At 37.8% G+C, this 13932-nt stretch overlaps 1 protein-coding gene across 7 annotated transcripts in view; it reads left to right on the top strand.

Annotated features, from left to right (window-relative positions):
- naaladl2 (N-acetylated alpha-linked acidic dipeptidase like 2) overlaps positions 1 to 13932 on the top strand; it is a 629431-nt gene that overhangs the window by 580507 nt on the left and 34992 nt on the right. For all 7 annotated transcript variants that reach the window (XM_087273255.1, XM_087273256.1, XM_087273253.1 and 4 more), the window contains one exon: positions 11348 to 11441. In XM_087273255.1, coding sequence (XP_087129381.1) covers positions 11348 to 11441 — 94 coding nt within the window. The remainder of the gene's footprint in view (positions 1 to 11347; positions 11442 to 13932) is intronic.

Genomic DNA, 13932 nt, shown 5'->3' with positions numbered 1-13932 from the left:
TAATATTTAAAAAAAAAAATTCATGTAGAAAGATATTGCCGTATTGCTCTACATCTTGTGTGTATTAAGCAGTGTGTAAGCGAGACGCAACTCTGCGCTGGACTTTAAACCGGGTTAGTTTTGGTCTAATGAAAAATCTATCATAGTTTCTCAAAATAGCAACGCGCCAGCAGTGCGCCTCAGAACGCCTCCCTTTTTAGACCATAACGCCTATGGGCGCACATATGAACGCAAATGCATTTGCTGTTTAAACAGCGTTGCGCAACGCCTTAAAACGACTCTTGAGCCAATCTGAAACAAGCAAAAAACTATTGCGTCACGCCTTGCACCACATGTGTATGATGGTCATCAAAATGGACGTGAAAGTCTTTGGAAAAATCATGGAATTTTAGTAGTAAAAATTAGTATGAACCCTGATTATAAAAACAATTGTTTTTTGCTCTAGAAGCATCAAATCAAAGTTGCCATCCATGTTATTTTCATATGCTCAGTTTCCCACTCACATGTAAGCCACATACTGTATGATGGATTAAATCATTTATAGTACACTTTGTAATTCTGTCAAATAGATAAAAAAGAAGGCTCTTGGTGAAATCCAAACACAAGTGGTCACGAGATGCAGTTGAATGCAAGTTTAAAACTAGCACTGCATCTCACCACTAGCACTGCATCCGCTGTGGCTACCACTGATGAATAAAGGGACTAAGCCAATGGAAAATTGCACATTCTACCAGTAATAGGAATGCACCGATCCTGATACTTGGATTGGATATCGGTTCGATACTGTGTATTTTTGCTGGATCGGGTGTCGGTCAGCTGTACCGATCCAAATTTGATCCTGCGCGTGCGCTATATTCTGTGTAATTTATAACCCAACAAAAGCCAAAAGGGTAGCCTATTAAAAGGCACTAGAAAGTTGTCATGTAGGGCTACTATATCTCAAATGGTTGAAGCCATTCCATAATTTAATGTGAAGCACAGATGAATATTTAAGTGCTTAAATTCATGTTCAGTTCAGCGCTTCCCTCCGCTGCACCTGTCAATCATTCTCCATTCATTCAAATTTCAAACTGCGTGTCGCGTTCATGACAACACCAAAAACTTTCTCCAAGATTAATTGTTTCTGGTAATATTAGTAATCAGTAGAAAAAATTAATTTATTTTTGCATTAAATGGATTCATTTTGATCTGAAACAAGTTCAATGCCCTTTCTAAACCATCCATTGTGTCTGTTAGACCAGCAGATCGCATTCGCAAGAGTGAAGTAAAGAAAATTATTACCTGCTCTTCACACACAAAGTAGCCTACCTGGTGTTTTGAATTAGAAAAGGCTCAATTATACATTGGACAGATCCTCAACGCACTGATTTCTTCCCTTTGTGCTGCTGTTTTGGAAGTGTCCGCAGATACCATTGGCCTGCGTCTGTTTCTCTGTGACACTTCATTCAGGCACCGGCTATGCAGACGCGACATGCGCCGCTCTGTAAGATTATTTGTACAATAAGTTTCAGTTGTCTCATCTTTCTGACTTAGTTTATTCTTCCCTAAGGAATACTTTAAATGCGGTAATAGCTTGTGATGCCTGCCTCGTTGTGGTCAAAGTAGTTGATTTAATTGATAAAAGTGAAACTGATCGTAATATGCGATTGTCATCAACAGAAAATGATTTAGCCTAATAAAGGCTACTCTGAAATAATAAGAATATTTCACTAATTTTATTTATATTTGTATTTTATTTAACAGCAGACATTTTTGTCAGTTTGTGCGCTGAAAAGCTGACCTTGCTTTGAACTTCACCCTAAATCTTATTGTATATTTGTAGATAACTGACCAACAAAAATACATTCAACTAACCAACAATTTACACCAAACGAAATTCGTTTAAAAAAAGAAAATTTTTCAGACAAAAAATTATTTTTCAGACATGCTTTCAGTTTCTCCATCTCACTCCCGGCGTGTTTAGGTGAGGGAGTGTTTATTAAGTAAAACTGGCCTCAGACGGTTTAGTTTATTCTTCGTCAGACCTGCAGGAAAACTAAAATGCTAAGTGCTTATGTTAAAATGCTGGTTATTTTACCAACGATTAGTGTCAATAGTGGTAACCTATGACAGACTTCAAAGAAAAATCTTAATATTAAAAAGGAAACATAAGCTGGACCACAACAGACCATATCAATGTCAAAAGGAATGCTAAAATAATGTAGCCTATTGACCTTATTCTAAAATGCGGAAGTGCGCCTGTTTTCGCGATTGTCTTAGAACTTCCGTTTCAGTCGCCTATGGGAGAAATGACAAGGAATAATAAACGGCAAAAAACGGTCAAACTACTTGCTCTACAAACAAATATTTGCATGACTATACAGACCAAGTAGAATAATATAACAAGAAAATATCAGTTTGCAACATCAAACAGCAAAACGAGCAGTTTTTAATGTCTAAAAAGGAATGGAAGTGAATGAGACCGGAAGTCTCGTGCCAAAAAGATTCAAATGGCAGCGCCCGCTCGTCTGCGGAGAATAAGGTCAATAGTTTACAGCAAGCATCATGTTTTTTTTTTATAATTATTTTTTCAGTAGTTCTATAGGCGTGTTATTTTTACTAAAGAAGATATATTATTTGAGTTCATCACCTGAACTAGAAACTTTATTATGTTATATATATATATATATATATATATATATATATATATATATATATATATATATATATATATATATATATATATATATATATAATTTAAAAAAAAAGTACAGTATCAGGATTGGATCTGTATAGGTCCATACTCAGAATTTTTGTATCAAGATCGGATCGGTTCCAAAAAAAAAAAATGGTGCATCCCTAACCAGTAATAGCAGAGTGTGAAGGTTAAATTAGCAGAGTAATAGCACAGAGTAATAGCACAGGATAGAGGACAAATTGTTGGTTTGCACTTCGCTGGCACATCTGTGACCAAGAAAGCAAGTCTTTACGATGTATCAAGAGCCATGGTATCTAGAATAATGTCAGCATTTCATCATGAAGGATGAACCACATTCAACAGGAGTAACTGTTGACGCATGAAGAAGCTGTCTAAAAGGGATGTCTGGTACTAATCCAGATAGTATAAAAAAACAACAACAAATAAATAAAACCACAGCTGCACAACTCACTGCAGTGATAAATGTGAATTAAACTGTGGAATTAACTTCATCTCTCCTGTTTACATCAAAACTGTTTGACAGGAGCTCCACAGGATCGATATGCATGGCTGGGCTGCTATAGCCAAACCTTTGGTTACTTGTGCCAATACCAAATGTTGGTTTCAATGGTTCCAGCAGCCATAATCTTGGGTAATGGACAATGCAAATTATTCATGTATTGTTCTTTTTACCCTCACTGTACATTTTGACCACTTTATTAGGCCCTTTTTTAACAACTCATTTAAATCACGTCAGCAACTGCATGTTCTCCTGTAAATGGTTGTGGTCATGGCAATGATCACGCTGGTCTGCTCAAGTTTAAACCAAGCATCAGAACAAGAATGCAAAAGGCAATTTCATGGTATGGTTGTTGGTCCAGGCAGGCTGGTTTAAGGATTTCAGAAAGTGTTGATCTACTGCTGTGGTCACGAACCTGTCAATCACGATCCTAATCTCTGACTCATCTGGTAGACTATAAAAAATTACTGAATAAATTGATCAAGAAATAAATCACGATTAATGAATCTCTTTTTACTTTCTAATGATTCAACCAAAGGTTTTTATTTTCATTTTGGTTAACTGCCACAAACTTCGATATATGGCTCTCCATAGAGATTGCATCCACAAGAGGAGTGAACAGTTTAGGTCAGAACGATGGAGGCTCCAATAAGTCAAAAACATACAATTTTTACCAAGAATGTAAAGAGGAATGTTTTTTGTACCATGCTGGAAACCATTATATGTTTGAATATTGTATAATGATTTTTTTTTTATGTTGCCAGACAACCACTGAAATCAGCTGTCTTGCATGCTCGAGTTTGTGACTGCTTATTAGAGTTGACTCTTCAGCCATTCAGAGCATTCCTGCAAAAAAAAACAAAAAAACAACAACAACAACAAGGTGCCCAGGGCACATAAGCAGTGCACAAAACGCTCACTGCCAATAGAAAACAACAAAAGGCCCCTCTCACCTCAAACAATGTGTTTGGAGTGAGCAGGCCCTAAGCCCCACAGTAATATCAAGCTGCAAGCAGCAGTTTAACTCCTTACAACAGTGTGAATTGGTGCTGTAAAATATGGTCCAACACCACAGTTGCAATTGTCGAATTATGTTATGTTTTAATATGTTTATTATTATTGTTGTAGTTATTATTAGTAGCAGTAGTAGATCCCATGGATTATGGGTTTCCCGCAGAATGGTAGTCATCTTTGCTTTTAATCACGGGATTGGGACGGTACAGGATTAAATATTAACGGTAGCAGACGGGAGTAGGAATCAACCAATAGGAATATGACAAAAAATTGCACCGCCATTTGTAGTTTTCTTTTAATAAGCCTACAATGTGAGGCAATTAAAAAAAAAAAAAACTACACGACCCAAACGCCATCAGTGCTGGAGGTAGCTAACACCCACAGAGAAACTGATGCGGTGAAAAATGAAGTCAGAGGTAACGACATGTCCAATAAATTTACTAGTACTAGTTGGAAAGACTGGAATATTATTGAAGTTTATAAGAGTAAACTGCGAAGGTGATAGCACGCCGTATGCTGCTTGTAAAACATGCCTAATCCTGCAAATCAAATAAGCAGTTGCAAAGTTTTGAATGCGTGCGTGCATGCATGTATGTTATTTTAATGATTAATGAAGGAATTATATTGCTTTGTTTCATTGTTTATCTTTATTTACAAGTAGCAGAGTATTTACAGCAAATGTATAGGCTATTTCTGTCCATTTACATCCCGTATCTTTGTGTCACCTGGCGGCATAGTCGCTAACTGCGGTCATACCTAAAAAAAACACGTTCTTTTTCCTTTAGAGTGGCGGCATTACATGCTGCAGTGGAAATACCCACATTAAACTCTGACCTACTGTATATATTTATATGTGCATGTATGTGTGTACAGCTTTTGCTTCTACTTTTTTTTTTTTTTTTCCAAAACTTGTCAATAGTCCCTTTCACACAGTGATACCGGTAAATATCTGGAAAATTTCCGGAAAAGAGCATTCACACATCCATTCCAAAATACCGGTAAATTCTGACATCATTCACCACAAATGAGCTTTAAATGGCAGCGCTTGTATTTGTAAACATTTGACTAAATTACAAACTCTGTGGATGATCAATATTGTGAACAACTTTCGCAGGATCACTTTCGCTTGTCGAGATGTTCATAATATGTGCGTGTGCAGGCGCTCACAGGCTGTTTCACAGGCACACGCAAAGCTTGAAGGTAAACAAACAACGGCTTATCATAAGCATCTCATCGATGATTATTTACCCAGTTGGCATTAAGAAGAACATATAAACGTGATCTGACTAACTTCTAGCAGCTAAATGTGTCTGGAAAAATATTCAAAGGCTTTTATCCTCACAAACCGCGCGGACGTAAATGCGTCTGACTGTTGTGATTGGCTAAAGCAGATGTCTCACGTCAGCACGTTCTAGACGTGCACTCGCTTATTACGGCAATCTTCCTTCTGCATTCACACAGCGCAGCATTCCGGCAAATTGCCGGTAATGTTACAACTTCTCTTTCCGGAAAATAGCCAGAACGAATTTACCGGTATTTTCAAAAAGGACCTGTTCACACATACAACCTTTCCGGAAAATTGCCGGCAATTTTCCGGAAAGGTCTGTATGTGTGAAAGGGGCTAATGTTTAATCAATATGCTTCAATTTTGCAATGCTGCATTTCTCTCTTTCATTATGCTAGAGCATATTGGATGAAAACTGTTAACATGTTAATTCAAAAACTTTTCAATTAATTAGTAAAATGCAGCTTTATGTGGTGTTTGGGTTTATTAAACTATTGTAGACATGGTGTGAATGATGTACTGTTTAAATTTACTGTACCTGATCTCTATAAAATCTAGAAACATGGACTCGGCAGCTGGTCTAAAACAGTATGGGGAGCAGATCAAATCTTACCTCAAGTATTACCTCAAGTATTACCTAAAGACTAAATAAAGAAATACAGTTAAAGTCAGAAATATTAGTCCCCTGTTTATCTTTTTCCCCATTTTCTGTTTATCAGAGAGATTTTTTTCAACACATTTCTAAACATTATAGTTTTGATAACTCTAATAATTGATTTATTTTACCTTTGCCATGATGACAGTAAATAATATTTTACATGATTTTTAAAGACATTTATTTACAGCTTAAAGTGACATTTAAAGGCTTAACTTGATTAATTAGGTTAACTAGGCAGGTTTGGGTAATTAGGCAAGCTATTGTAAAACGATGGTTTGTTCTGTAGACCAACGAGAAAAAAATAGCCAAAGGGGGCTAATAATTTTGTCTTTAAAATGGTGTTTAAAAAATTAAAAACTGCTTTTATTCTAGCCAAAATAAAACAAATAAGACTTTCTCCTGAATAAAAAAATATTTTCATACATTCAGACATAATGTGAAAATGTCTTTGCTCTGTTAAACATCATTTGGGAAAAAAAAGAGAAAATTATTCAAAGGGGGGGCTAATAATTCTGACTTCAACTGTATATATATATATATATATATATATATATATATATATATATATATATATATATATATATATATATATATATATATATATATATATATATATATATATATATGGGAGCCGTACAGGAGCTGGAGGCATTTTAAACAGTAGTGGGAGTCATTTTACCAGTTTACCAGGAGGTACATTTTTTACCTTTGTTCTGAGAGTGGGATGGGACAAGATTTCTTTCTGTGGGCATGGGACAGGACAGGAGTAAAAGTCTACTCCCCGTGTCATCCTCTACACTGACCTACTGGGATTGGGAGAAAATGTATAGTAAGTGAAATTTCTGTGGGCAAAAATAAAAATACCTTGTTGATGCCAGAGCTCAGAGAACAATGACCAGACTGGGTAGAGCTGATACAAAGGCAACGGTGACTCAAATAAAAAGGAGGCCTTCTAAAAGTGAACATGACATCAGCATGAGGTAGTGTTAGAATTTGGTATAAAAGGCATGGCTTCATCCTGCTATTGATGTTCCAGTCTGGTGGTGGTTTGTGCATTTAGTACCAAATTGTTATAAAAATGCCTCAGCCTACTTGAGTATTATCACTGACCATGTCCATCCCTTAATGACCACAGTATGTCCACTTTCCAATAGCTACATCAACCAGTGCAATATGTCATGTCTCAAATCATCTTAAATTGGTTTCTTGCACGTGATTGAGTTCACAATGCTCAAATGGCCTCCAAAGTCACCAAACCTCAGCCCAAAAGGGCGCACTTTACCCAAAAAGTGACCTGTGTTTTCTGTATATTTTATCACTGCATGAGATCCTGATCTCATTGGAGACCAAGATCAAGTAAACTCCTGCCTTGGACTGATTTATTTAGGCAGGGTCACTGGTCAGCCACCGAATCCTCCTTTGAGACATGTGTTACTTTGCCCTTTCACAGGTCAAATTCATCCTGTCTCTTGAGGGAATCACTCTATACTGCCAGCCAGCAAACTGTTGTCTTCAGAGAGGTCAGAACAGGTCAGGCGAAAGAGATACTTACCATATGAGAAAACCGTAGTCGATATGTGTTCATGCTGTGCAGTTTCCCACCCATGTGTTAACCTCGTGCAGGGTGTGAGGGGACGGTTGGAAAATCAATAACATTTGATCAGTGGGCACTGTGGATATAGGAAAAGCTTAGTATGGATCTTATCGACTGCACAGTTACAATCACCTGTCAGAGACTAGGGTGTCAGACATGGCAGGCAATGGAATCCAGCAAGGGAGTGGAAATGAATGGAAGGGCATAAGACAGAACGCAACCAGTATTTATAGATCAGCGCTGAATGAATGGAAGCTTAATGGAACACTCCACTTTTATTGAAATGGGCTGAACCACTTAAACTCTGCTGCTATTTGGGGATTTCCGTCTAGATTTTGCCTACCCAAATTTAAAAGCTTCCCAAATCCACATGCAGAGGTGTAAATGCAAAGATTTGGTATCATTTTAAAGAAAACCCTTTGAATTTTCTTAAAACACTATTGAAAGTGTTTAAAATAACTGTATATGTTGTCTGTGGTATAATAAACACCTACAAAAAGAGGCACTTTTTGTATTTTTTTTTTTTTAACTCAAATTTGAAAGTGTACCTTTTAGGTTCTGTGTGGTCTAGCGTGCTGTAATTAATTTTGGTGGTTCCTGCACATGTCTGTAGTCATAGGAAAAAAGAAAAATGTCTCTACCATAGTCTATGCAAAGGTTATTGCATGACGTCACGGACCCGGTACCGGGTCATGTACCCTGGAGTTAAACAATTTTATTTTTCTTTTATTATTTTTGAATCCATTCAGCTGATTGCTGGGTCCGGTGGGTGCATATCCTTAGCTTAGCATAAATATTTGAGTTAAATTAGATCATTAGCATATTGCTAAACAAAATTTAGTTTTGATAATTGAGAGTATACCAAGCAGGCACAGGACGTCAACTAGACTTCAGATTGACGTTGTACCCCAACGTCGTAGGGACGTTACATTTTGGGTGGAAATAAAAATCGGGTTGACGTCAGAACTCAACATCAGACCGATATCATCATCCAACATCAGACGTTGCATTTTAGTCACCTTCCAACGCAACCTAAAAACAACTAAAATATCAATGTCTAATGATGCTACAGCTTGACGTTTGTGGACATCACTAGTTTCTTCTTGACATTCATCCAGCACTGGCATACAGCATGTGGGCCAAACATGGCCCGGGTTTGTCAGAGGTGGCACAGTCTTTAAGGCGGCACACAATACTTGGGCCAGATATCAAATGTAGTATTTGGCCCAGATGCTAATAATGAATTTGTGGGCCGAGTAAGTTTGGCCTGTCTTGATACATTTTTATTATTTTTGATTTTTTAAATCATTTTAAAACATTTGATATTTTAAATTCTACCAATCAGGTCACTTTGAAAAAAAACACACCCATTTCGCACCTAAATGGCAATGCTTCATGGGTTTATCAATTTCATTGCAGTCGTGACACACCAACATATCTGGCCCAGTATAGGCTCAGTTATGTGTTACTAGCCACGTTTCCACTATCGCGCCTAAAGCGAGTGAGCCAGGGCGAGCCAAGGCCAGTCGCGTTTCCACTGTCACTTCCGAGGCCTAATAAAGGCCAAATCGGGGCTTTCTTGGGGCCAGCAGCCGGCCTTTTTCGGTCCGCCGAATACCTTGGGCCAAAGAGGGCCAGCCAGGACTTCGGGGCGGAGTGAGAGGCGGGCACAGTTTTCCGATCGCACATGAGTACATGCTCCAAACAAACAAATAAATAAGGGGAGGAAAACATTTGGAACAAATAATAGGCTGGGGTCTTTTTTGCGTATGATCGCCCTTATGTTTCTCTTTTAAACTTAAGGCTGTTGCACAAAATAATAAAGTAGTTTTAATTTATAACTGACTTTTCTTTGCTACGTCCTCTTTGATGTTTCAATAACGCATAATAATCTTTACAGCATATTTAAGACACAGCAGACAGTAAAGGTTTTCAAGAGAGTTTTTGTCAAGTTTAAAAGGTGTGTTCGTGCGCATCCTGTATGTGTGTGAGAGACCAAGGACAAGAGCGCTCCCTTCACAGCTGAGTTGATGCTGCGAGCGGCTGTTTTCCTTTATTTTTTATTGTTTTTATTTATTTTGGAGATAATACACTATATGAATACAACATAAAGACATTAAACTTTACAAATTTCGTGTCCACTTTTGTAGGCTCAAAACAATAGTGTCATATCTAGATAAAATAGCCTAAGCTATTAAAATAATTTAAAGAATTACAAATATCAGATATAATAAAATCACATAAATAAATAAACCAATATAAAACAAACAAAAACTAGTTATAATAATTAGGTATCAAACTGTTTTAAAGCCATGTTAAACTTTCATTTTTCAAAAGCCTCTCTGAAAAAAAAAAAGATTTTAGATATTTTCTAAAAACAATAAACACCTGAAAATGTTTTAAATATTATTTATAAAGTATTTGGATACGATGATATTAATCAAATCATGCAAACAGAGCATTTTCGGGGTGAGTGAAAGCAGAAAGTTGACCTTTTTTCTGTCTTCCAGCTGCGCAGCACTTTACAGACGCATCGGGGAAAACTGCAACTTCAAATTGTGTTCTGTGTCCTCAAACAAGTGTGTATGTTTTTATATGGCGTGGTAAAATTAAAAAAGGAAATTATAAATACAAAAAGAGCTTTATTAGTGCATAGTTGCTGAGCGCAACGAAATATAGGCTGTATTTTGTTACGTGCTTCTATTATGTGCTGAAACACTAAACACTTTCCTTTACTTAAGATGTAATAAGCAACATCTTTAAATAAAGGGAATCACCTATTAAGTGTCATAAAGCCTATAGAGAAAAGTTCATGTTTCAGTTCTCTCCGGAGCATTTGGGATGAATGTTGGACAGCTTCTGTCTAACTGAGGATGTTATAAAATACATTTTAATATTGAGTTATTAACGGAGAATTTTATAAATGTGGTGTTATATTATGGATGTGTGCGCTCCCTGCGCTGGGTCCCTCCGTTAGTGGCAAGACCACTGGATTTCGATGCCAACAGTCGGTCGGGGAGTAAATGAAAATGATAAATGAGAACACACAGGTATGTGCGTATAGACATACATTGTACTGCTGAACAGTAACGTGTCAATTGTTTGTTTTGGTTGTCCTAATTTTATTAGTTTCGTGATGATTTGGTGTGCTTTGTCTGCCTGATTCCCGCTGAAGTGGGCAGATTGAGCGACTTACGATTCGGTGGATGTTCTGGGGGCGGGGTTTGCGTGACGCGCTGCAAGCTACTAGCCCGACAGTGAAAACGCGACATGATTTCAGCGTCACTGCTCAACCTCCCAGGCGATTGGCCCGGCCTGGCCCGATAAAAGCCCTGGCTCGCACTGGCCCGATATACTTGGCCCATATATGGTCCATGTTTGGCCCTTGTCTGGTGGCCAGACTTGGTCCAGTCATGTACCGTAATTCACCGCAGCATGTGGGCCAAGCAAAAGCTGCTTGTTTGGGCCAGAGCAGGGCCAGAGATATTTTGTTATGTGGGTGGTATCCTTGTGTAAGTGTGCACTGAACATTTGCATTTGTTTGTGTTATTCAGTGAACAAGGAACCAATGACTAATGTTTTGTCTCTTGTTGATTTAGATAACAACCGAGGCCATCCTACGACTGGCTACAGATCCTGTTCTTCCATTTTGTCCTTTGGATGTAGCCCTGAATGTCCAGAGCAAACTCAAAGGTAAGAAAGCGCCTTTGAAAAAATCTTTTATAGCTTACATACCAATATACATTATGTCGTTAGAACATTTCTGGACGTTTGTCTGTAGATAACTCAGCTCTGTGTCAAATTCCACTACTTCCTTAAAAAAGAGTAATCTAATAAATTTAACAAATATCATGTTTGATTGGACATATCGATCTTAACATCACTTTTACAGGGATGCTGATAGTCAACCCTGATTTCTGAATTGTAAAATAGAAATTGGTTTGAGCCAATTCTCAGCTCAACCGGTGCTCAGATCAAATAGGATTATAAGATTCAGACCTGATTGGCCATCAGTCTGGCACTTTTCACAAAGAGCTTTAACCCTAGGCGAGGAACTAAATTTGTGAACATTCTCATGAGAGGAAAAGCCTTTATGCTTTCTACTTCATCAGGGTAAAAGAAACCCAGGGGTAGTAATGAGCTTCTGACAGGCTTTCATTTTCAAATGCTCTCTACATTTTCAAAGACTTGCAGAATTGGATTTCAGAAATTCAAATAACATTAAATTATTATATGGTGGCTCGCAGGAATAGCCTTTTTTTTAACCTCTACAGAAATACATTCCGGGCTTCCCCTCTCAATCTGTTCTAGTTCTTTGCTGAAGCAAGGCGCCTTTGTGTTTAAATATTCATGAACACACAGAAAAGGACAGGTGAGAAATGTAATTGCTAAATAATCCGACACATGAAGACAGACGGCAAAGCCCTTAATGCTGTGCAGTATTGATATTTCATCAGACACGCACCGAACACTTGTGTCCAATTTTTTATTTTACTGTCTCTGCTGCAGCAGGGCAGAGAGACTGAGGCATCGCATGCCTGAGAAACTTCCATATTGTACACAGATGCTTCTTGAAATGATTTTTTTTTCTTTCTTTCTTTTTGGGCTGTTTGGAATGGAAAACATCCGAGTTATTTTTGATCTCAGAATTTCATGTACTGATGGTTGGCACTACCAGCTGTTTACTGACAGACATGACTGTTTGTTTATTATATTTGTTTACATTTTTTATAGTGTGGAATTTTGAGAAATGAAGTCTGCCCCACACTCTCAGAAAGAAAGGTACTGTACGCAAGCTGTCACTGTGGTGGTAACTTTTCAAAAGGTACACATTTGTACTTAAAGGGTCCATATTGGTACCTCAAAAGTGTATATTAGTACCTAAAGAGGAACACTTTTGTACTTTTAGCTACTAATATGTGCCCTTGAGGTATTAATATGGACCTTTTAGGTTCAAATTTGTACCTTTTGAAAAGGTACCACCCCAGTGACAACTCGCATATTTCTGAGAGCGCAGTCACAGTCAAATCACCTTGTGGGTCAGTACCTACATAGGTTTCCTCATGGGAAAGCAACGTAGGTTTGCTTCTGGAAGTGGAGTTAATGCTATGCAGCCTAAAACACATGATACATGATCATTGACTCTTACTGGGGATGTGCATATTCTGACACATCCGTATGTGCAGTCTAGTTATATTGATTTGAAAATGGCTTGATGAATCAGGGAACATTATGTGGGTAGTCCAAAAGACCAGTCAGAGAGTAACTGTAGCCATGCCTCCATTTTTAAAATCTGCATAGCAGTCCGTCTACAGTTAGGTCCATAAATAATTGCAAATTGACACAATTCTAACCTTTTTGGCTCTGTACACCAATGCAATAGATTTAAAATGGAACAGGATATGCTTTAACTGCAGACTGCAGATGTAATTTGAGGGTATTTACATCCTAATCAGGTGGACACAGTAGGAATTACAACAGTTTGCATATGTGCCTCCCACTTGTTAAGGGTCCAAAAGTAATAAGACAATTGGCTTCTAAGCTGTTCCGTGGCCAGGTGTGTGTAATGTCCTCATTATTCCAATTACAATGAGTAAATAAAAGGTCCAAAAGATCCAAAGTTCATTTTAAGTGTGCTGTTTGCAGTTGTGATCTGTTACTGTCAACTCTCAAGATGAGATCCGAAGAGCTGTCACTATCAGTGAAACAAGCCATCATTAGGCTGAAAAGATCAGGAAGATAGAAAAAACATCAGGCGTGGACAAAACAACTGTTTGGAACATTCCTAAAAAAAGAAAAAAAGAACATTCCTAAAAAAAAAGAAAGATTACACCAGTGATTTCAGCAACATCAAAACACCCGCAAGACCACAGAAACGTGGTGGACGATAAAAGAATTCTTTCCCTGGTGAAGAAAACACCTTTCACAACAGTTGGCCAGATCAAGAACACTCTCCAGAAGGTAGGTGTATGTGTGTTAAAAGTCAACAATCAAGAGAAGACTACACCATAGTGCATACAGAGGTTTCATCACAAGATATAAACCATTGGTGAACCACAAAAACAGGAAGGCCAGATTAGCGTTCCAAAAAAAGCCTTCACAGTGCTGGAAAAACATCCTATGGACAGATGAGACCAAGATCAACTTGTACCAGAGTGATGGGAAAAGAAGTGTATGGAGAAGG

The sequence above is a fragment of the Danio rerio genome, chromosome 11, assembly GCF_052040795.2.
Source record: "Danio rerio strain M-AB ecotype USA chromosome 11, GRCz13ab, whole genome shotgun sequence".
Classification (NCBI taxonomy): domain Eukaryota; kingdom Metazoa; phylum Chordata; class Actinopteri; order Cypriniformes; family Danionidae; genus Danio; species Danio rerio.
Note: the sequence above shows the minus strand (reverse complement) of the source record. Positions and strands in the feature narration are given on the sequence as shown.